This window comes from Erithacus rubecula, assembly GCF_903797595.1.
Source record: "Erithacus rubecula genome assembly, chromosome: 20".
Classification (NCBI taxonomy): domain Eukaryota; kingdom Metazoa; phylum Chordata; class Aves; order Passeriformes; family Muscicapidae; genus Erithacus; species Erithacus rubecula.
Window position 1 is genome coordinate 8,887,499 of NC_136672.1, and position 25,260 is coordinate 8,912,758.

A 25,260-nucleotide genomic window follows, 5' to 3' on the forward strand; every position below is an offset into this window, starting at 1 on the left:
TAATGATCAGTATTTTTATTCATACACACTTGCTTTGAAACTACAATTAATACTTAACAAAAGCATTTCATGCGAACAAAGATTGAAGATACTGTGAATTATGAAACAAAACAAAGCAAAACAAAAAGATGCTGCAATTTGTACATCAGTCTTGCCCACTACACTTCCAATGGTTTATTTTTTTTTTTTTTTGTCTTTTGAAAAATGAATGGCCTCTCCAGATTTTCTGGTAGCATCTTGCAGATAAATAATATGAAAATAAATAATGTTCTTCTCTGTATAAATACAACATTTGGGTTTTAAAATAATATTAAAAATATTAATGTGTTCAAGAACTCCATTTTTTTAAATAAAAAAATTATAGTAGCATACAGTCGTTTGAGAAGTTTCAGGTGTTCTCTTTATTGTTGTGCAAAACCACAGAGTGTTGGGAAATGCACATTTTTAAAATAGCCAACGAGCTTCATTTTGTTGAAATTCTTTTTTTTACATTCATTCTGATAACATGGGAGAGAACAAATGAAAAATTTGGGGAACGAGCCATAGATTAAATTTTTATTACCCCTGCAAGAACATTGTTTTTATACTCCAAGGCCAACAGTGGGTACAAACACATAATATAATTAATATTTTCAGTGAATTGGGGCCCTTGGCAGGCACTCAGCACCCAAGGAGCTCTGGGGTTCCCTTGGAAGCCAAGCCAGGAGTGTGTGAAGCTCTGGAAGGAGGGAACCCTTGGAAAAAAAAATTCAAATAGTCCTCAGGAAAATGTAAAAATCATGATCATCATTTTCCTTTCTATTAAAACGTTCCTGTCATTAATAATTATAAAACTAATGAAATATCAGCTGCAATGTCCAATGTAACCAGAGTGAGAAATGAGCTCCAATGGCAGCTGAGTGTCAATGTTGCTGCTGCTCATCCTGCACTGTTTCAAATCATTAACTTAATTTATTTATTTAGGTCAACTGACATCAGTGGAAGAAAAAAAAACCAGCTTCTGGAGCAGTTTTCTTTTAAATTTGAGCTACAGTGTCACAGACAAGGGGGGAAAAAAAAGCACAAAGACACATTTACAACACAGAAATATTTAAAATATCAACAGAAAAAGTCGACCTGTCATGGACGGACCAGCTGCACAAAGAACAGAGCTCCCCCTCCAGCAGGAGTCAGTAAAAATGGTATTAGAAAACAGCTGTGCTGACTTTATTTACCCAAAGGGAATCTCCCCCTTCCAAGAATCAGTTCTGCTAAGACTTCCAAAAACATGGAATTTTTAAATTGCACATAAAAATCTCAGTAGCTGGAAAAGAGGAAAGTGCAGCTGAGCCACACAAGCAGCAAGCATCACTCCCCACCACACCCTGACTCCAGGTACAAAAGCTGGACTCCAGATTCTGTAAGAAACATTATCAGATCTGATTTTATTTCTCTTCAAATGCTTTCAGCAGAGTTACTAAAGTTCTATAAAAAAGTAGAAATGCCACGGTATAGTCAGCAGTACCATGTGAATCCAAGAAGCTGATTTCATATTAAAAATTATAATAATACTTACACAACTCTTTTCAGGTTAAAAGTGAATTAGAAACATTGCCTAAGAAGTGCTCACCCCTCCCTGTGGGGTCAGAAAATACAATTACCCCCATCCTACAGGTGGGGCAGAGAGGTTTAACCAGTGCCCTCTCCTCTCAAGGCTCTCTGGGAACAGGAGGGCTGTAGTGCATGCTGATTATTCATGATAAGGCTATTTCATTCCCAGTTGTTACTGGCACAGAGAGGGAATTGTGAATGTTTATGGAGTCAAATCTTATCATTTCTGCAACTCAGCTATTTCAGATCCCATCCACGAGTGCAGGGCTGAAGGGGAAAAGTGCTTTTTAGCTTGTTTACTTTTTGACTGCTTGGCAGCTCAGTGCCCACCTACAGAGGGAATCATCAAACACAGCCCACACTCACGTTTGCAAAGAGACAAAAACCCTACGTACAATAACTTATGCAAATGAGTAAAAGAGCTGAAAATCACATTAAATATTTCCAGAAATCTCCTGGCAGGTCCAAAAGCCTACTGTAAACTCAATATACTGTCCATATGCTTTCTACTCATATCAAAGCTTTATTATTGGATTGTTATTATTATTATTATTGATCATTTCCAATGCTATGCTTTGCACAGGAAGGAGGATCTGCCCTCCCTGCTCACTGCATGTGTCTCCTATGGCATTGAACTGGGATTGCATCCAGAGGCACTGGCTCAGAAAACACTTTTCAACTGGTACCACTCCATCCTTGGACATGTCATCTTTCCAGCTAGAAGACAAGTTCCTCTCTTGCTCGACCTTACTAGTTTTAAAGAAGCCCAGCATTATTGAATTGGATTCACCCCAAAAGCCAGGATGGATTTCAAAAGCCAGCAGCATTCAGATGTGATGAGTTTTTGTTTTAAATTAACAGCTGATTTCCAGAAAAACTTTCTTCAGTTTGTAAAAGGAAATTTAATTGTATTTCTGGAAAGAATGAAGAATCAGAAAGCTGAATTGCATTTCTCCTCCAAACTGGATTAAGGAGTGTTTTACCATGGGAATCTGGACTCTCCTTCTCACATATGTGCCAACCTTGCTCAGAGCCCTGAGCCTGGTGGGTGAAATTGTTGTCCTGGCATCCCATCACCTGCTCTGGCCACTGAAAGATGCACAAAAGCATCCAGATGATGCCTGAACAATGAGAAAATTTGCCTAGGAGCCAGTTACATCCCATTTGATCCCTGAAAACCCCTTGGAAGTTTTACATGGCAGACCTGTGCCTCTCCTGGCAGGAATGGGCTGCCCTGGAACTCGAGCACAGGGATGGAAACACAGCTCCCAGAACTTCCACCCCAGCTTCAGTGCAGTACAATTTTCAATCACAGCTCCCAGAACTTCCACCCCAGCTTCAGTGCAGTACAATTTGTAATTTGCCTTTTGGGAATCTTGGTGGCAAATGTGGGTGTTGGGAGTTGCTATTGAACACAAGTGAAAGAGAAGCAGCTCTAATGCCTCTCCTTCTGTTGATACATGCTCTCTAGAAAACCAAATCTTGTGAAAAATATTATATAAATAACATCTGTCTCTAAAGAGACATGAAAATTCTGGCCAGATTCTTCAGGTTTTCCTTGCCATTGTGATTTTCTGGATTCTGAGCAGCCAGAGGGAGTTTTTTGGGAAAGGTCAGAGCATGTGAGAGCATCAGGAGGAGCAGGGAGGGGTAACACAACTAAACCCTGATTTATCCAGCCCTGCCTTGCTCCTGCAGGACCCAGGAGTTCACAGCACCTTTTCCTAAGTGTTACAGAAACCTCCAGAAGAAAGCACATATGTCACAAGCCAGGGGACATGAGGTAAAGAGGAATTTCTGCTTCTACAGAAAATCTGGGAGACAAACACAAGGGCTGAAGAAACTGGGTGTGAGAAGCAGCCAGAAAAGGAGCAGCTCTGCCCCAGGGTCAGACCAGCCCTGTGACCTGGTGTGGTGTGAACAGCACTGACTGTCACAGCTGTGCCAGCAACAGGACTTCCTGGAAAATTCAGATTTCATCAGGAAAACAGAACTGTGGGAACATCCACCCAGGGGAACTCCTGCCTGGATTCTGGCTTGGTTCAATTTTGCCCTTGTTCTGCTTTGCTTACTCCCAAATCTGTATGCTGGTATTTCTCCCAGTATTTTCCCTTTTCAAAAGTGTCTTTTTCACTTCACATTTTAAAGACAAGCACAATGGCACCTCTTGGCAAACTGGCATAGCTGAGAGCCCCTTCTTTATTAAAATCTGAGACTCAGTAATCTTTTATCTTAATTCAGTCTATTACCTTCTACAGCACAATTTCTATCCAGATCTTACTAAACATGCTAATAATATTCAGAAAAAAAAAAAAAAAGAAAAAGTAATGAATGCTGCATTTGGCCACATGCTTTATAGTGAATACTGTTGTTTTTGAAGTACATAATACACAAAGGAGAAAATGAACTCCCAGTCTTGGCTGACAACATATTTGACACAGAAGAGTTTAAAAATTTTCCTCCTTTGAAAAGTTTGGAGTCCTGTTTGCTTAGATGAGGATCTGAGCCCCTGCCATTGGCCAAAGCCACACCTTGGAATGTCAGGGCTCCATCCCCCAAGATCTCCTCGTGGGAGGTGGGGGCACAGCAGGATGAGACAGGGCAGCACTGGGGCTCCTGGAGTGTGGGAACTGCACAGCCTGACCCCAAACCCACATTTCCAAAGGTGCAGGAGCTCAGCACTCTCACCCTTCACCTCCAGCCACGTTTCCCTCAAGAACTGCCCAACTCCCCCCCGAGCTCCAGCCCACCCCTCCTGCTCCCACCTGGCAGCATTGGATCTCTCTGACAGAATCTTTGGCACAGGTTCCATGTTTTATTGTCATAAAAGATGATTAGAAAGTTGGTTCCCCTCCCACCCCACCCCATTACATATTCTAGTAGAAATTGAAGTATTTTATGGCAAATATCTTACTTTTTGAATATGTTTTACATGCTGGAAAAATTGTAATCAGTCTGCATGCAGCAACAGAGACATCATGCTTCTGGCATCATCATGCACATCTGACAGACAAAAAGTGCCTGTGGCTCCTAATGGGATCAAGGCAGGAGGGAAAAAAAAAAGGGAAATGCACCAACTACTATTTTACATGCTGTAACAAAACCCAAATATGCACAAAACATTATTTACTGATATTTGAGTTAATATCTTCTGGTAACTTGTAAGAGGAAATATCAAAATTTTTAATCTAAGTGATAGGAGAGGAGAAGATTGCATTAATTACAGTGTTCATCATTGCAAATAAAGTCTATTTCCTTCTCTGCAAGTAATAAGCAGATGTGAAATGAAAGCCTAATTGAACCTCGTATAAAACCTGCAGGTAGCAATTATTATTTAAAAGTATATCTACTTTTAAAAAAAGAGATTATACCCTAAGCCAGTAACAATATTCAAAACCTAAAGTAAAAATCAAAACAATAGCAAGAAAACATTTAGCTAAATCTAAAAGGTGTCATTCAGAACAAGAACTTTCACAAATAAAGCACAAGTTGTTTTATAAAATTTTTATAATACTCTTTATGCTTGATACGATTATGTCAATAATATAGATCTGCGTATTATTAACCCTTATTATTAAGAGTTATTACTAAACATGCAAAATTCATTGCATGAAGCATATGTAAAATGTATTAAATTCCATTCTATCAATAAAACGAGTTTTAGGTGCTGCTTCTTTCAGGCTTGATTATTCTACAGCCCAAAGTTTGCTGAATTAAAACTGATTATTTAAGACTAAATCTCACTTGGTTTTCATGAGTTATTCTGGAGAAATCAGGAGGTCACTCGGGGCTGCATTTTTTGTTAATTTAGTATACATAGTGCTTTCTTCAATTTACTGCCCTATACTGCAAACTATAAATAAACACATGTAAATAAGACTTAAGGAATTACAGTTTTGTTTTACATTCCAGGTTAATAAATTTCATAGTAAAATATTGGTATTAGAACCAGTTAACAGTAAACTTGAAGAGTGGTGTAAATTAAACCAACTGAACAGACAATGGCACCCTGGATCACAGAATAATCTCATGGAGATTAAAAATTCACAAAAGTATTATTAAAATTATTACTATTATTATTATTATTATTATTATTATTAAAGACAAAAAATTTCACCCTTGAGTTTATCACATGCTACTCTTAGCACAAATCCTAGAGATGTGGCCACCACCCGAGCACTTTTATTTGGGATTTTACAGGATCAGTTTGCCAAGCCTCAAGCTCTAATTTGATTCCACCCTCCCTCCCACCCCTTCCCAACCATTTTTTGTTTTCCTGCCATATTTTGCAAGCAATGTTTCTGCAATGCCTCTCCCCCCTGGAACTCAGTCTCTGGTGCTGCCCCAAAGTCTCTGGGGAGCTCAGGGAGGATCCTCCCACCTGCCAAGGAATAAATACTCGAGGTGGCTTCTCCTCCAGACCACGTGCCAGATGTTTTCCCAACACAACAGAGTGGAAAAGGGAGCAAAAGGACAGTGGGAAATTACAAAATGTAGAACGTACCAAAACATGGGGAAAGTTTCGACAAGTCAGCGGCGACTTCTAGAAGAAAAAGTGGGCACCGTACACTAATTTATCTCCTGTTAGGACAACATCTGCAAAGCCCAAATCCTGACTAAGTGGCCCTTCCCTCACCTCACACCCTCTAACCCTACAATTTCCAGGCCCAAGTGAAATCAACAAGGCGAAAGCCTAAAAATTGTATGGTTACAACTGTTCCCCACGGCGGGATTTGTTCTGCTGTCTCATGCTACATTTTCTAACAGGGGGTGCACGAACTGGGGGTTGACATAGGAGAATCCTTCAAAATCTGTTTGGTCTATGTTGGCAATGACCAGCTGATCTGGAGGTGTCAACACTGGTTGTCCTCGTGTGAAGAACTTATCGAAGTTTTCAGCCCCTTTGCCGCACTGCAAGGGAAGAGAAAAGCAGAAAAAAAAGGGTGAAAATGTCAGAAAGTCAGGATACATGCAAGGCTTTCCCTCTTTTTTAGGAGAAGTTAAGGGGAAAATTTTATTTCCTGATATTTTGACAAAAAAATCCCAGACAAATGGTGAAGTTTTAAGAGCTGAATCCTGATGAAAAGCAGTCAGAAAGGGTTCCATCCATCAGCATGAGGTGATGAGATAAAGAGGCTCAAATATTCAGCATTACTGGGATACAAAATAAAAAAGGAAATATTTTTATGAACATATGCTGTCAAGACATACTTTCTTTGTCAAGTCGTTTCATTCTTTTCAAAATCCTTACAATACAAAATTAAATTTTTCATGTTAGTCTCTGTTTCCTTGATGATCTGCAAAAAGCTTAATGTAACTCATTTATGTGCTTTGAATCTTCACTGAACAGGCTGATAACTCCTAGAAATTCATAAATGACAGCAGGAGGGCTGGGCAGGGACAGGTCTTTCTTCCAAAACTTGCTATCACCAAATTCCTCCTTTATTTTCTTAAGAGACTCATTTTTAGGCAAAGTCCAGCCAAGAATGGGATTAAACACAGCTACAGCCTGAGCACAGAACAGAAAACAAAAGGAACCAGGTTTGTAGAAAGAAGAGTTTTGAGGAATGCAGAAGACTTGATAAGCAGGGAAGTATGAGCAGAAACATGCTAAAAAATAGAAACGTGGTACCAGAATGAAATTAATTTGTGTGCAAGAAAAAAAAAAATATTTGAGGAAAATTAGGCATTGAATATTGGGGAGAATTGAGGGGGAAACTGGTGCTCATCTCAAAACTCCTGTAACATCTTTGGAAAAAGCAGCTGTGGGATAAAATCAGTGAATGTTTCTTCCTGTAGCTCCTGACCCTTTCCTCTCTATGCATCCCTTCAGCATCCCTGCATGTGGATACAAAGGGAAAAATTCCATTATTATTGTCAGACTCAGAGGATAACTCAGAAAGGGGAGAATATGGCTCGTACAATAGACCAATATTAAATATTGATTTTTTTTTCTGAATTAATGCAACACCATGGAGGGGATTCAGGGTGAGAGGTTTGGAAACAGCCCAGTCAGAACTGAACTTTGACAAGGGAAAAAAAAACCTCTGAATTATTTGCATGATAGTTGATGTATCCCCAAATTAAGACAAATTAATTTAGAGGCACAACAGCCAGCTCAGAGCAGCCACAAAAGGGTTATTGCTAAAAAAGGAAAGTTCTTGCTAAAAAGGTGTTCTACAGATAAGCATCATCCTGCAACAAAATTATGCTATTTTCTTTCTTGTAAAAAAATTTTTCCCCTCTTCTTTTTTTCAGCAAGCAGAAAATGTTCAAACAAGCTGGACATTGAAACTAAACTTCCTGTGACCAATAGGTCTCTCCCTATTGCTTCTGCCAGTAGAAATTAATCACATTAAATATGGGAATATTTCAGGTACAAATAGAGTAGCTTATAAATAAATTTTTATCTTCAGTGATATATTTGTCTTCACATTAAAGAGTAGCACTGTTATTGTGAACCTTAGTGCAGTATTAGAGTACAACTGGAATTACAGGACTCCTCAAACCCCTAAACTTGGAAATAAAAGTAAAATGTCCTTCTTGCCAAATAATCAATCCATGCCTACAACCTGTGAAATATCAATCTGGAAGGGAACATGTTATTTACATCACCCAACTGCTGACCCAGAATCTGCAGCTCTGTGTTTGAGTAAGGACTGTGGAAGCAGAAGGATTATTCCTGCAGGAAAGCACTTCCTAGAAAAGATGCACCAACAAAGGTTTACTAAAAAAAATCACCCCAAACAAACCCTATAAATACATCCAAAGCTCCAAACAGATTAAGGCTGGTGTGGTTTTTGCTTTCTAAAATCAATACCCATCCCTTGATAGTTGTGTTTAGAGGTGTTTAGGGACTGAGTTAGTGGTGGGCTTGGCAGCTCTGGGATAATGGCTGGAACTCGATGATTTTAAAGGTCTTTTCCAACCTAAACGATTCTATAATTGTATGACACTGATACAAATAGAACCAGCAATCACCATAAACGAGTTGTGCACAGGCTATATCAATACTAGACTTGGATTCTGAGTTATTTTTGTCTGGCAGAGTCAGGCTCCGTGGGAATCCGCCCCGGTGGATTTTAATAGCAGCCTGTGCAAACAAACCAGGTCATGATAACCAGGGAGACAGAGCCCAGCTGCTCTGGGGAGGAGCAGGGTCTGCCAGGGAGTCTGGAGGAACCACACCACACTTCAAGCTTCTAGCACCTTCATGCTGGTGTTACTTCTAACTTCAGGGAGAGTCTAAGCACTCAATCTCTGAGCTAATAAAACTTACAGATGTGAAGGTAGATCTGCTTTATGATCAGCTTTAAAATTTGACTTGAGAAGCATGTAATAAAAATCTTCCATAAAATATGCTCTAAGAGGTGCCCTTTGCCAGCTCTAGGGATGGGCTGGGCAGGGCTGGCAGCACCACACAAGTTCTTCACTTATTTATACCCTTCCCTGCATGCAAAATTCACACCACAGCAAAAAGATATTTCCTTTAGCAATAAACACCCTTCTCAGCTGCTACTCTTCTCCTGTTGATGCAAAAAAAAAGCAATTTGTATGAAAAAAGTGGAGAATAATTCATGTGTTGACATCCCTCTGTTCATTTGTTTGTGATACCTCACTGGTGTGTCTGTATTGGCAAATAAATCAGTGTAAAGAGCAGGTACCCCACACCTGAAGTGCTAAAGCCAGCCAGGATTCTCAGCTGAAAAATAAAAGGGTTACAAAAGAAAGGTTCCATGTTAGGACATAACAATTTACAGCTGATCCTTAAAGGTTGTGTTCTTGTGTGCAAACTCTTCTCATAAAGCACAGTGCATGCTGAAAGAAATTCTGGCTCAACAAGCAAAGCTCTTCCAATTCTATTATGCAAACAGCTCTCAGACTAAGGACATCTTTCCACTTGCTTGGATTTCTAAAGTGTTCCTGTAGATACATGTGTGCAAAACCAGTAATAAACATGGAAAATAAACCAGGGATTAATGCTGCAAACTGAGCAGACAGTGCTGTAGGATGGGGAATAAAACCCCCTGTGCTGGGCAGCCAGCCATGGAGGAAATTCACCCCTCTAATCCAAATCCCTCAGTCAGATCCTGACTTTAGATGCTGCTCAGAGCAGACAGTTGTTAACCACATTTATTACCAGTCTCAAGTGCCTGATGTGGATGTGCCAATTTTCCCCACTTTCAGCTCCTTATGCTGTGTCTGACCATCCAGGCAGGGCTCAAAACACAGCCAGGCTTTTTTGCAAGGCACAAAGTTGATGAGCAGACTCACAGAGAGCTCTGCCCTTCTCAAATTGCCTCATTTTAGCTGTGCCCCAGAGCTGCAGCAGCAATCCCAGCCCAGGGGAGCAGGGCTGCAGTCAGGGAAAAGGAGCTGGCATCTCACTCACCACTTTAGGTTTGAAAGGTGGCTGAATCTCTCTGTTCTCCAATTTTTCCCAGTCAATTCTCCTGAAGAAAGCATGTTCCCTGATGTCTCTTTCACCCTCCAGGCCACAGCCAAGGCGTTTTGCAGGATGTTTAGTCATTAGCTGTTGGGAAGAAAACGGCAAACAATTCAGTTTCATGCTGGAAGGAAAGTGAGAGGGACTTTGCTTGCAATGCTCTTGGTCCTCTCCTGAAGACACACACTGCTAATAAAATTGTTTTGAAAAGCTAAAATGGATTTTTTGGAGGAATTTTCTTGTTTGATCACTGGAGATTCAGCAGCAAAATTAGGGGCTGCACTGGGGAAATTTTTCCCACTGGGCAGAGGTTGCTGCTGGAGATGCAGGTGGTGCCCAGGACATGCTGCCATCCCTGCTGGCTCACATCTCACTCTGAATTTCACCTCCAATCTCTCAGCTGAGTCTTACAGACCTGCAGAACAGCTCCTGCCCTATCTCAATCAATTAAACATCATAAATTCCAATGCACTAAGGCTCCATGAAGTACAACCCCCCCACTCCCATTTCATTTTTCTGGGGCTTGTTCAAGACATCTCATTACAGAGCCTCCAATTATTTGGCACCCAGCTGACAACATCTAATCTGTGTTTCCTCCCTTGCATTCTTAATGACATCCTGGTCAATACTATACCCAGTTACAAAGATTAAACAGACTTGTGGAAAAAAAAGCAGCCCCAAATCCACCAGCCTGGCGTGCTTAGAAACTGGAATGTGCTCCCTAATTAACAAGTTCCTCAGAATTTTCCAATTGGTGTGTACATTGGGAATTGTGCAATGTAGCCTGAAACTCTCAGTTCCAGTTTCATGGGGACTTTTTAAAACTCTTTTACAAATTATATATGATTAATGTACTGCTGGGAGTGATACCTCAACAGATCTTCTTAAAACCTCAGAACCACTTTAGTCTCCTTCCAAATGTTGAGTTGATCTGATTCCAATTTTGAACCTAAAATAAAAATGATTCTAAGCAGGTTTGGAAGTGGCTGTGCACTGGGCAGGAATCACAGCCTTCTTCAAGATTAACAGCAACCTTCCCATTCCTGTTACCTTTTCCAAACCCCTTGTTTAATAGCAGGTGATAAAAGAAAATGTGAGTATTGATTCCAGTAGTTTCAATTCTTTCCAAAGTTGCTGCATTTACCAAAACCAACAAACTCTCAATCAGTGGAATGGAAGTCAAGCAGACAAATCAATTCCAAGAGCAGAGTGGGCACGTTTGTCTTGCCCAATGGTGCCCAGTGCTGGGATTGCTGAGCTGCCACTGGCTGCAAGGGTCAGAAACTTTCTCATATTGACTTCTTAGCTCAGGAAACACTCCCACTGAAACCTGAGCATTATCTGACAGCTTAATGCAGATGAAGAACATGCCAGTATCACAAAATCTCAAAGTGCAGGGTAATTTTAGCTTTCTGCCCTCCCTTGACATGAGCACCCAGAGAGCAGCACACAGGGGAGCTGAAAACAGGGTCATTACATCAGGTTCAGACTGTGCTGTTTGAATATGTGATTTTCATTTAAAGGCAACAATCTGAATGTACTTAACAAAAATATATCATGTTTATTTTTTGTTGGCAAGCACTTCTACACTGGGATAAGCTCCAAAATTAGCATGGTCTTTCATTTTACCTTCTTGTTCTAAACACCTTTTCTCTTTCTTGATGATTTTCTTTAATGGACTAATATCCAGCTCATGTATAATACTTCATAAATGGTTGAAAAGGATGGGAAGAATGTAAAAACCAAATTAACTAAGTGCAGTGATGTTTTATCAGTGTAAGTCAGACATCAAATAACCCATTACAGGCAGTGGATTGGAAAAGCTGCAGACTGATGGTGCTCTGGAGAATCACATGGAATCAAAAGAAAGTCAAATGAATTCTTCTTTCCTAAGCTAATCCCCTGAAGCAAAAATCTATTATCTTCCTCAAAAGAAAAAAAAAAAATTAATTTAGTATCTAAGAGCAATTTTAGGCCACACAGGTACCACTGGGTCAGAATTTCCCCAAGGTTTCCTTGCATTTATGCTAAAGATCTTCACATAAGCTCTTCTTCACCTCCATTTAAAAATGATTCTCCTAAACTCCTGTGCTCTGATCCTGTCAATAGACATTCTGGGCTGAGGATTTGCTGGAGGATCTCCAGCCAAGCTGAGAAATCTCACCCTGCAAAACTGGGGCTGTGCTGCCATGGGTTGAGAGGCAAAGGAGGGGGAGACTCTTCAAACCATGGTCCTGTTTATAAATCCTGCTCTGGATTTGGCAGCTCCTGATTCTGACATTTGTTCTTTCCATAAAACAAGCAGGCACAGCAGGAAGGGCCCAGCACTTACCAGTGACACCAAGTGACAACACAATCCAGCACTGCCTGACAGAAGTTGCACTTTAAAATACTACAGTGCTGTGTCAGAGCCAGGCAAAGCCAGCTACTCACAAGGACTGCCAAAAAGGAACTTAATGAAAAATGACATTTTATCTCACCCCCTTGCAGATGGAGACAGCTTCTTTGGACAGTGATTTTGGGTAGGAAACATTATGCTCCATTATGGACTGGAATAGTTCATCTTCATCTTCCCCATCAAATGGAGGCTGTTGAAAATAAATCACAAGTGAGTAACTTACTGAGCTTCCTTTTAATGTTTTAAAATTCTCCACTTTTTATGAAATGGCATGACAACACCATGCCCAAGAGATCCATATGCAGCAGTGCTCCTTGTCCAGGAACAGCCCCCAAAACTCACAGCAATCTGCAGCCTGGATATCTGCTGACCCAGAAGCTTAGTGCTTGACAGTCTCAGATTAGAATCAAGGAGAAATGTTCATTTCTGTCCCCAGAATGGCAGCCAGGTTAATGAAATGTGTGCAGGATTATCTTTGTGATCAGCTTTAAAGCTACTGTGCACCAAATAGGCAAAATACTTCAAAGGGTGAAGTTTGGGGAATAACTTTCAATTACCTTGTGCTAAATTATATCCATTTCTCATGTAATTCCAGTTACACTCCAGTTTGTTTTATGTCATGGCTGTAGATTCTGCTTCTGAGACTATCACAAGAAAGGGCTGCACTGTATTTTAAAATCCAGGGGTAGGAAAGTGCCCATGGATAAATCCCCAGGATATGGGCCCTGTGCAAGACCCAGCTAATGGTAAATCTCCTTTCCTCCAAATCATTCAGATGGCCAATATTTGCAATTCAGCCTGCAAATGTTAACAGCTGCAGTTGCTACACACTAAAACTTTTCAAATGTCCATTGGAATTTCAGAGAGATACTCTTAAAGGCATTTGTTACAAATGCACATTTTGAGCTTGGGAAATGCCTGCCTTAACCCAACACTCAGGGAAAGCCAATTGCAGGAATCTTTTTCCACTCAAGATTAATAGAATCCCTTCAGGTTGGTGCTTATCTGCCATTTATTGCAGCACAGTGTTGCTTCCCCACCCAGTGACTCAGAGAGCAGCCCCTCATTAACTGTGCAGAATGAGGGGTGTGTGAGCACATTTCCAAGTGCTCAGAGCCATATTTTACCCCCAGGACATACAGTACAAAAACTGTATTCTTGGGACTTAACTGCAATGCAGAGCTTATACACACTCTTATTATGCTTCCCTGTGGTTTCAAACTCCTAAATGGTATTTCTTCCACTTGACATGCATTTTCCTGCTCAAGTGTCTCCCTTTCAATTCTGAAGATGGCTATTTATAACATTATTGCAGTACAAAGGAGCTGTATTCAAAGGCAGAGCTTGATTATGTGGGTGCAACATAAAGAGCTTAAAGCCTAAATACATTCTCAAGAGTACAAGGAGACAGCAGCAGAATGAAAGGCTTCAATCTTATCCTGTAATGGTCTAAACCTTTAGGGAGCCTTGAAACAGAGCAGCCTTGGAGGGCAGGAGGAGGTGACAGTGAGCACAGGAGGGGAATCTTACCTGGCCAGCCAACATCTCATAGAGCAGCACACCATATGCCCACCAATCCACAGACTTCCCATAGGGCTGGTAAGCAATAATCTGCATAATCACAAGAGAAAACAAAGGAGAAAACCTTGTGTTAACTAACCCCCAGCCTTGTGGTGCATTAAGTACATGTGTGACATGCAGAGAAGGACAGAGCTCCTTGAAAAAGGCCAGGAAGACAATCCTGTAATCCTCACTCCAGCTAATCACGGGTTTCAGTGGGAGTTGGATTGTTTTGCAAGTGTGAGTCTAAACCCACCCACGCCCTTGGTACCCTGATATCATGGAAAATGCAGCTCTCAGGAGTCCTTGGGATGCTCATTTGAGGGAAAAGGAGAAAGCACAGCAGCACAATGTAGGAGACAAGGCAAACCCATTATCCAACTGTTGTGTCAAAGTTTGAAATCATGAGGCTCACTTAACTTATGGGCTATCAATAATTAAACCTTTCTTTTCAATATTTATATTTTTGTTCTGCTGTAAAAGGAATCAAAATTTAGGAAAAGAGCAAAACACCAAAAATCTCAGTCAAGTTTTCCCAAGCTGCATGATTGTGATACTCAGGATGAAATACCAGTTACACCATAAAGAAGGGAGGTTGTGTTGTTCAGACTAATGGAAATATGAAGTATTTGCCATGCTCTGGGTTCACATTTGACTCACAGAGCAGTGCAAACTGAGTTCTGACACAAGGAAAAGCTGCAAGTGCCAGCAGCACCCAGCTCCCCTCCCGAGTCATCCCCTTTAGCCTCCTCAGGGATCAGTGTGCATTTATTTAGGAGCTGCATTTGGTGATGGTGTGGGGGAGTTTGGAGGTGCAGGTGCTCCTCAAATCTTTCTGAACAACTGTGAAGGGATGCTGTGAATTGGGAAGGGATGCAGGACATCCCAGCCCCTGCCCATCCCACTGAAGGCACCATCAGAACCTTTGACTCCAACATCTCTAGACTGGAATGAGCAGGAACTGAGGCACTCACAGCTCCAGAGGGACTTGCATTTCATTCTCCTGCTTGCTCGTGTTTTTATTCTTTGTGAAATAAATTGCCCAGCCAAGTACACATCACACATCCTAAATTTTTTAGTTGTCTGAAAGAGAAGTTGAACTGCCAAGTTCTGTGGTTGCTCAGGAAAATAGTGAGTCACCAGAGCAGTAAAGCAGGACTGCCTGGCTACTAAATAAAATTATGGTCTCTGTGTGGATATATGTCCTTGCCTGAGATACAGCAGCACACAACTTAAAAATTGCTGCAATGTTCCTAACCAAAGAATTTCAAAATCAATTGTGTTTTGGAATATATTAGACAACCAGAGATAATAACAAGATTCTCATCTGGAAGGCCCTGCATAAAGGCAGTCTATATTAGCTGTCTCTTAGCAGTAATATCGGCTTAAAAATATAAATTTGAGACATTTATTTCATCCTGTAGCAGTTGATATACTTGGTTGCTTTCCCTTCCATTTCCATCACCAATAAGTTCCTGCTGGATTCAATATTGCCTTTTGAAACACCAAAAACTTTCAGACTTTCATCCAGGAAAAATACTGGCCTTTGCACAGAGCAAATGACAAAACATTTCAACCTCAGTCCTTCTCTGACAATTTCTTCCTGCCTTATGGAAAAGAATATTTTATATAAAAAAGAGGATATTTTTCAGGTCATTGATTTGCAAGGGCAGAATGTTTTGTACAACAAGTGCAGTCCAGGTATGTGGTTTTGGGAGGAACAGTTCCTTTCAATTAGCAAATGAGAAAAAGATGGATCCACAGCAGTGAGGAAGAAAATGCTGCCACACTGCCAAGGTTCTGTACCTGGCAGCCAGGTCTGTCCAGGAGCCCACAGTCCATTTCTGCTCCTGCTGTGAAGGAGTTTGATGGGATTACTGAGAGGGGGAAATCACCTACATGCTGCAATGCAATGCCCTACAGTGAAAGTTGTACCAAAGCATGGACTCAACAATGCTGATTTATATCCAGCAAGGGCAGAGTCAAGGCTGGGTTCTTCTCTAAACAGCATTCCCACCAGGAAATGCAACCTCCCCCATGTAATCTGCTTTTGGGAGAGAATATCAAATAGAACCACCAGGAGAGGCAGAATCAACATGGAAAAAGCTCCTGTGGATGGTCAGAATCACTCCAATTTTTCTGCTGTTTGATGCCCATCTGATGAACAGAGCAGAGCCCCTCTGAGCTGGCACACACCTCCCTCCCCTGAGTCTGGGATGGGAGGGTGGGAACTGAGACACAAATAGAGCCACCAAGGCTGGAGAAGTCCCACTGTAAATGCAAGGACAACACCTTTTTCATTGAATTATCTCCATGTAGGAAAAGTGGTGCTGTCACTGCCTGTGAGTTTTCTTCCTTTAGTCCCATGTGAATACACCCAGCTGGACTCAGCAGCTTGGTCCTGGTGAGGCTGTGGCACCAGGGGAGCCCAGATCAGCCTTTGTCCCTAGAAATGAAGACCTGAACCCTCCTTCACCTGTGATTCCTCATTTTCACTGGCCAGGCAGCAGTGCAAAGCTGATGGGATCCTTCTCTTCCTCTCCTCCATCATTAATTTAAATGATTGCCTTTTTCATGTCTTTTTGCATTTCAAATGTCCCATTTTATTCATCTATTGCCATGCATTAAGAGCTTTGTCTTTCCAGGTTCTGTGGATTAGAGCACTCAGAAAGAGCTCAGGAATTTCTCTCATCAAGCAAAATTGGCAGAAGGAGTTGCTTTTTTTTCTTTTTTTTCTCTATTTTGCCTCCAAGGAAGGCACAGTTAAGAGCAGGACACAGAGATTAATATCAGCAATTTGTAGGAATGTTTAGATCATTGCAGCTAGTAGCCAGTTGGGATGAAAAGATTATATCCCAGAGGCAAGAGGAAATCTTTTGTGAGCATATATGATGTCTGCTGGAAAAGTTAAAGCTCAGTTATTAAAAGAAATAAATATTACTTGCACAAGAAACAGTCAAATGCACTTTCCAAACCATGGTGATACCTATTTGCCTCCCACAATCCTGGCAAATTCAAGGCTGGAACTGAAGGTTTCAAGGCTGTGAGATGGAAGAGAAGGGAAATGGAGCTTTTAATTTAAGTTCTTCCAAAATTCAAAATCAGCACTGTGGCTGCTGCAGGGATGCTGATGGTGGGGTTCTGTGCTGGCAGAATCCCTTCCCCCTAATCCTCCTGACATCCATCTCCTCCTGTCTCTCTTGACTGGCCAAGGAAACACAAAGTACTAATTGATTTCACAGCTATTTTACCACTCTGACCATAAATATTTAAGTTCAGCACATCAGGCAATCCTCTGTACAAGATAACCACTTTCTGCCTGAGGGAAGCTGTCAGACCTGGGATCCCACCAGTTTAACCTCTGCACACTCCTCAAATTGCACAGCAGAAGAAAATTAACAATAATTCCAGCCCATTATACACCTAGGTAATAGCAAATGGCAACCTTCCCACTCAAAAAAAAAAAAAAAAAAAAAAAAAAGAAGAAAAAAAAAGAAAACATTATTTTGCAGCTCACCAAAGTGGGGGGCTCACTTTGCTGAAGGCAGAACAGCATTCCCCTGCTTTTTCACAGAGCTGAGCTGTCCCTGAGGGTCCTGGCAGATGTGTGTTCCTGACCCAGGTCCTGCAGGGGCAGCATGGGCTCCCTCTGACCCACAGGAGTCACCACATTCTTCCCCAAGTGCTGCTGAAATGAGCTAATTCTGCATCTTTGAGTGCAGCCCACTCACAGGATTCTACTCCAGACACCTTCAAGAGTTTATTTAGATTTACTTTATCTCCACCCAGCAGGGGATGTGAGCGTGCAAATGAATTCTCATTAAAATCTATTAGAAATTTATAAATTTTAGCCCATGGAAACATGGGCAGAAACAGCCCTGCAAGCAAAACAGGAACTTTCCTTTGAAGTTTACACAGAACTAGTTAGTAAACTGCCAGTCACAATAATTTTGTCAGAGACATTAAGAAAATCAGCCAATTAAACAGAATCAAATCAAATCTGTTTGTAAGATAACAGACTAATTTTCTCTCACTTACTGGATGTTTTGGTAAAAGGTTTATTTCTTTATGTGAAATTTCCAAATAAAGTAAAATAATTCACTCATTGACCCACACTGAGCATTCTGGTATTGACAAAATGTTCTTTGGCATTAACTGGCACAAGACAATTGCCACAGAAAGGGCACTTTAATTTGTAATATTGGCTTCATTTATGTTTTGACAGAAGGAAATGAAATACTCCTCTGGTTGTTCTGATATCCTGCTGCAAGCAACAGCAAATGGTGAAAAAACAAGGGTGTACAATACCCAATATTTCATTCTGAAAAGCATGAATTAGCAATTGGGAAAAAAAAAAAAAAAAACTAAACTATTTTTCATTCCAATTTCACTGAAATGACAAAATTCACCTTAGACACTAATTTACTTGTCTGTGTATAAATCTCCCCTATTCCAACAAACATTAAATTCCAGCCAGAAATGCTTCAGCCAGAGCTGCCTCTTGCTCAGTACCCAGTGAACAACTCTTGGATCAGGATCCAGCCTCTTGCATCAAATTTGCTGCCAAACAAATCAAGACTCTTGAAAGCTCAGTATGCACAAAGACCAGATTTTAATATTCATATATTTGAATTATATCCAAATCACCACATGTGCTTGTTTTCAATTCTTTAGACCTCAACTACTCAAATACAAATCATACCCAAAGTCTTTACTCTAAGCTCATATTTATCCCAGTGCCTTAAAGCACAACTGGGCTTCTCATGATTAAATTTTCATTTTAGACCCACTGCAGCTGGTTCAGGCTGCAATGTCATTTTCAGTGGCTTGAAAGCTGCACAGGTATGGCCAAGTCACAGAAAACTCAAGGAAAATTATGGATTTATTGCAACAACTCCACTCAAGGCTGATCTCAGTCCTTCAATGACTGAGAGAAGAGCAGCAACTCGTGGCACCTGTGCAGCACCTGCAGGACATGGCCTGGAGGAGACCACAGTGGTTAAACAGAGAGGGCAGCAAAAAGCTTCAAGACCTCATGAATCCCCTCCCAAAAATCAGTGAGTGGTTTGTGATTTCCTGAAAATGTCAAATAATCCTTTAAATAAATATGTGCTGGGCCTATGGAGGAACAGATTAAAGCAGCATTGTTTGCTCCCAGTGAAATATTTGCTGATCTCAGCAACACCCAAGATGTTTGTAGAACTTCACAAATTGCAAAGTATACTACAATAATATTTCCAGGCTACAAATTTAAGATCAGAAGTTGGTGAGCCTGGTTTTTAAAAGTTTTTTGTTAGAATGAACAAAATCTAATCTCATAGGTATTTCTTAAAACAGTGAAGAATGAATTGCATGAATTCACAAATATATCCAATATACCTGCAGAAGTTAAATGGTGTCATCCATGGTGAATCTGGAGTTAGAGTCATCCAAACACAGTGGTGAAAAATGTGAAGGGACAATTTCCTTCAAGTGACTAAAAGGTTCTTGAAAGGGTCAATATTTACCTCTGGTGCAATGTAGTCTGGAGTGCCACAGAAGGTCCTGGTTGTTACTCCATCTAACATGTGCTCCTTGCACATCCCAAAATCAGCAATTTTAATGTGTCCTTCTGAGTCCAACATCACATTATCTAATTTCAGATCTCTGAGAAGAATCACAGCAATTTCAGGTTAATGTTTGGGATCAGCTAGGATGGGCTTACTCTGAATATTTAATCACACAGAAATATAAAACATACAGTTTTCCATTTTCAAGAGGTTTAATTTGAGTGGGGCAGAGCAAAGGTGTCAGAAAGCTCAGGTTAAGTAGGGCTTGGGTTTCTACCCCACCAGCATCAACACAACAAAAACAGCTCTACACTGATGGCTTTCTGTGCTAAAATTACACTGAAATGTTAAAGAAATTTATCATTTTGGGATTATAAAAATAGTTCAGAAATTACTTATGTCAGATCGTACTCACCTATAAATAATTCCTCTGTTATGGAGAAAGAATAACCCAATTGAGATCTCAGCTGCATAGAACCTGTGTGGGGGGAGAAAATCAACAGATTTCTTATTGCCTCATGATTTTCTTCTGGCAAAATAAATTGGAAATGAATCATGGTAAAGGATGATAATATAGTAGCATATGAAATATGTAATTTATAGTGTATGTATACAGGTGACATAAAAGGCATATCACTTCAGCTGGATCTTAAAAGATACATTTGATAGAGATGATAAAATAATGCAGACTCTGAAAAAAAGATTTGGAAAATGGTTCCCTGGACCACAAAAAATGATGGAATGCAGTTTTGTTTTTTTTTTTTTTGCACTAACTCTGCTGCACAGGTCCTTATCTCTCATCACAGATTGATGAATTCAGAATACAGCTCAATGTACATTGCAATTCATATGGCATGAAATAATTTGCAGAAATAGTGTTCCTTTATACAGCCTGTTAATGGATCAATTACATGAAGCTAATTAAAATGATTGCCACACAAAATACAATTGCTGGATGCAGTTAAGAGGTACAGAGCACTGGCTGGAGCTGTGGAACTGTGCGAGAGGATTATTTAAAGATGAGATTAATTTTAAGGCTCAGCACAAGGGAGAGGAAGCAAGTGAGCTCTGCACCACTCCTCAGAGGTGTTTGTGAACATGAGAAGATGCAGCACAGGCTGTCATGCAGCACCACAGATTTTGTCAAGTGCTGGCAAGTTGCATTAGCTGGGAGTCAAGGATGATCTGCCACCATCTCAGCTTGATTCAGAGCTGTTAAAATGTTTGCCTGCATCTGAAATACTTATATTTAGAAGGCCTCTCATCAAACAAGCCCTGATTGCTTAAATCAAAATGAGAAATTATTTAACTGAATGCTTAAAGCAGTTGGTCATCCTTGGTTTTAAAGTTTTGTTGGTGAATGATTTATGGAACACCAACAAGTGGTGATGAGTTATTACAGGGATGGCTAAAATGGTACTGATGGATCTATTCACTCTTAAATATGCCACAGATCCTTTTCAGTTGCTCACTGATGTGCCAGATGTACAATTACCTAAAAAGAATCATGTAGATAAATAATTCCTAATTCCTTATTAACTCCTCACAAGTACATCACAGGAATTCTTACAAGCTATACATTGAATTTATCTTGTATAAACTGTAATTTATATCACAGTGCTGAGTCTATTTGTACTGCCTTTCTCTATATCACTAATTCAGACTGAAGTGTTCTGTTCAGTTTATTTTTTTTTAATATTTGCTTTTAAAAACAACATCAGAATATGAAATAACATCTTTAATTTCCTGCTGCCCTGCTTAAATTCTTGTCACTTTTCAAGTAAGCCTCTCCTGCCTTTGTTTGTGCTGTATTTTTGAATAAAGGCACTTTTTGTCCATGTGTTCAAACAACATTTTTAACACAAAATTCACATTTTGGACCTTAAAAACAAAGGCCAACCCAGACTTCATTGTGAGCCTGGGAAAAAGAAGAAACCAAATCCTCCTACAGTGCAAAATCAAGATGATGAAAAGATTTAAATACATGAACACTCACACTGCTTGTGGCTCCTTAAATTTTCCTACTTGCTGGATGTGATACATGAGATCCCCACCATTCACATATTCCATCACAAAATACAGTCGGTCCTAGGACAAAGTATTGAAGAGGCACATAAATACATTAGAGACAATATTAGATACTCATTGATCAGCCAAAAAGGGGGAAAAAAAAGTCACTAGCATGTTATTAAAAAGCTTTTAGGATTATTAGGACTGGGAAAAAAATTATAGATCAGGAAATGGAAATGGAATGTTTTGTACAACCTTCAGGAGTAAATGATTGATGATCTGTCTAGTTTTGCCAATTTTAGTGCCATGCTTTTGCAGATTATTTGTCTCCAATGATTTCAAGAATTATACAAATTCAGCTCAGTCTGAAAAATCCGTCTCTAAAAATAAATTCTAATAAAAGAAATCAAAGATGGTAAAAAATTCCCAATTTTTTGAGGCCATTTCTAATTAAGTTTTTTTTGGAAGATGGTGTGGATGTGGCCCTTGAGGACATGGTTTAATGGACTTGGTGATCTTAGAGTTCATCCCAGCCTCAGCAATTCCATAATTCCATGTCATTCATGATGCTGGCACAGTGACACTGGGCCATCAGATCCATCCTCAAATGTGTCAATGTGCAATGTGATGGACAAATATCCACTTCACATATTCATAAGGAAAGAAGAAAAAAAAAAAGCCCCTCAGTGTCACCCAGAAGTGACAGAAAACGAAATTAAATCCACCAACACTGATTCATGACTAATAATTCCACAATATAATAGCAGCCAGTAAGAATTTTCAGGTACTATCTTTACAATTATTTTTTTCATATTTAGGATACAAGTGGTAATTACATGTAGGATTTCTTCATCATTTTCTATGTGCAGGGGTTACCATGCATGGGCTGGATGATAATAATAATAAATGTTAGTGGAGTGATAAAATCCCTGACCACACAGCCTGGGAAACACTGGGGTGGCAAGAAAGAGCTGACATACAACTGTCTGGAAACAGGAGTGCAGCTGTGTCAGGAATGGGGGCTTGTCCTGCAGTGCCAGGACTCGTTTCTCCACCATGGTGCACTCCACATCATCATCCTGGATCACCACGTCCTTTTTCAGGATTTTGATTGCATAGAGCTCCTCTGTGCCCTTCCTGTCTGCCAGCATCACCTGCAGGGAGGAGAAACAGCATGAAAATCCCCCAGGGCAGGGAGGGAAGGTCACTCAGAGGATTTGGAGAGTGGCAAGCCAGTTTTTCCTTTCATTTGTATAGACAAATGTGATCAAAACTCCAAATTCATGGCCATTGTACAGTTCAGACAGGCTGTGCCCAAACCTGCTGGTTGATTGCAGGCTTGCTGAAGGGCTGATAAAATGTTAAGTCCCAGGAGACTTCTTCAGTAAAGGGCACTTTATCACCTGAGTTTTGTTCAAACAGGCAGAAAAATAGCAGTCTGTTCTCTCAGCTATTGGATTTCTAATATATATACACACTACTCCTGTTTTTTTTTCCCAGTATTCACCCTTACCAATGTTGGTGACTTCCAGAACTGGCAGAGTGACCTATGCATTAAAGCCAGAAAAGTAAATTAATTTCCTTGAAACTGCCAAGAAGAGATAATCTGAAAGTCAGCAACGAGTTCCCATCTTGCCCAACAGTCTGTTTGTAAATTTATTTTTATTTTTTGAAGAAAACTGCCAATCAGGACTTAAATCTGCTATGCCATAGGGGGAATGACCCCACTCCCTGTTAAGAAATCCCTCCTCAAAAATGTACATCCTTTTGACCCTGGATTTTGCTTCTTGGAGAGCTGTTTGCTCATTCTTCCTCAAGGAAAAAATAAAATAAAATAAAATAAAATAAAATAAAATAAAATAAAATAAAATAAAATAAAATAAAATAAAATAAAATAAAATAAAATAAAATAAAATAAAATAAAATAAAATAAAATAAAGGAATGTGAGTGGATTAATTGTGAAGAATTCCTACCTTCCCAAAGCTCCCCTTTCCAAGAACCATGAGAAAGTTGAAATCTGTCAGCTTCACCCTGTCCAGATTGTTGGATGGCACACTTGAGCTCTTGTCTTCTGTTGAAGTAATGACTTTGTTACCAGCTGGCCCAAGTTTGGCTTTCTGAAGAACATACACACACATACACACACAAAAACAGCAAAGTGAGAAGAACTCCCCGTTCTCCTGGCAGAAGGGATCTCTGGGTGGAAATTAGAACTGGAAATGGCCAGGCCTGAGGTGGCATTCCCAGGTGAAAGGCTGCACAACAAAATATGCACAGACACACCTTCAAAGAGTCATTCCAGCAATACTTTGGACATTATTGAGGGAATTAAAGTGGAAAATTGTGTTCATGTATAACCAGATAAAGCAGATATGCTTATCTGGTTAAAAGAACAAAACCAAAGCAAAGCCCAGAAACAAAATAAAAAGTGGTAAATTACTTTCATGCCAAAAGCAGCTTAAATTGTGCTTTTGTTCTGAAATACAAAACAAAATAATAATAATAAAAGAGGCTATCCTAAAATACCATGCTGTAATGTACATTAGGTATTTTAGGATATAAACAACCTCCTCAGAACATTCTCTTTTAAAACTGAATTCTTCAAGTCATTGCATAGCAAGAGTTAAGAGAATTTTCACATGCACTAAGAACCTGCATTAAAAAATCCCACAACACATGAGAATTAATGCAGATGAACATGGCCACTTCCAAACCAGCAGCACAATCAACTTTGATTTTCAATCAAGGGTTGATCTGGAAAAGGGGGGAAGGGGAATATTACAGACAAGGGCTCTACCAGACACTCTGGTTTACAGGAGGCTGCAAGTCTCAGAATTTCACATGAGACACCATGGCATGGCTCAAGTAAGCTGCATTTCAAATCTCAGAGTTAATAGAAGAGAAAAAAGTAAGACTCACCAAAAGATATTGCAGGCTACAAGATAATATCCTTTTTTTTTTTTTTTTTTTCCCCTCAGAATAATCCCATATACCAGCAGAAGCAAAGCCAATAGGGGTTAATAATTCTTTGGGATGTAAGTGCTTTCCCCATCTGTCTGGTGTGCTGGTCTGGTTAATAACTTCTAATGTGGTGAATTTACTTTTTGCCAGGGATATATGTTTGACAGTTCAGGATAACTACTCTTCTCTCTGTTTCACAAAAGGATATAATATTTGTATATTATCCCTCTTCTACAGATAAAAAATTATAAAAATTGAGGTTTATTCAAAGTGACACAGTAATTTCCTTTAAAAGCCATGTCTGGCATAGGCCTTTGGCACTGGAAACTGGGAGTTACAAAATTCCCCCTCCCCAGAGGAGCTGGTTTTAAAACCATGAAATTGAGAGGCACAGACTCCATCTACTCTTGCAGTAATGTCAGATATTCATCTGACAAAATAACCTCCTGCCACCTGAAAACCATATTCAGCTTGGATGATTCTTCCTGCAACTTTGTAAGTGCAGAAAATCTCATGACCTATCACAAGAATATGAATTTTGCAAGCTTAGATCTCTTAAAAAACCTTGTAAAACATGTTAGAATGTGGAATTTCCTCCACAGCAATGTCATTGATTGTTTGCATGAAAGCAGCACTTGGAGATGCTGATCAGGGTCAGGTGCTGTGCAAATATTCAGGGATCCAGACCTGGATGTCAATTTAAATCCCTGAGTTTGCCAGGGATGTTCCCAGGGCAGATCTGACC

The 25,260-nt window shown here is 40.0% G+C and overlaps 1 protein-coding gene and 1 long non-coding RNA gene across 3 annotated transcripts in view; both read right to left on the reverse strand.

The window, feature by feature from the left end:
• LOC306810568 lies at nucleotides 1-4,226 on the reverse strand. Its single transcript, XR_013776482.1, has 2 exons — nucleotides 3,497-4,226; nucleotides 1-3,465 (listed from the first exon to the last, which is right to left on the reverse strand). It is a non-coding gene; the product is annotated as an uncharacterized lncRNA (long non-coding RNA).
• Nucleotides 4,227-5,396: 1,170 nt separating this feature from the next.
• PRKCA (protein kinase C alpha) overlaps nucleotides 5,397-25,260 on the reverse strand; it is a 134,047-nt gene continuing 114,183 nt past the window's right edge. For both annotated transcript variants that reach the window (XM_079323483.1, XM_079323484.1), the window contains 9 exons: nucleotides 23,528-23,671; nucleotides 22,534-22,707; nucleotides 21,540-21,631; nucleotides 19,959-20,021; nucleotides 19,502-19,640; nucleotides 13,965-14,045; nucleotides 12,517-12,624; nucleotides 9,983-10,123; nucleotides 5,397-6,501 (listed from right to left, as the gene is read on the reverse strand). In XM_079323483.1, the coding sequence (XP_079179609.1) occupies nucleotides 6,337-6,501; nucleotides 9,983-10,123; nucleotides 12,517-12,624; nucleotides 13,965-14,045; nucleotides 19,502-19,640; nucleotides 19,959-20,021; nucleotides 21,540-21,631; nucleotides 22,534-22,707; nucleotides 23,528-23,671 (1,107 nt within the window). In that variant the 3' untranslated portion in view covers nucleotides 5,397-6,336. The remainder of the gene's footprint in view (nucleotides 6,502-9,982; nucleotides 10,124-12,516; nucleotides 12,625-13,964; nucleotides 14,046-19,501; nucleotides 19,641-19,958; nucleotides 20,022-21,539; nucleotides 21,632-22,533; nucleotides 22,708-23,527; nucleotides 23,672-25,260) is intronic.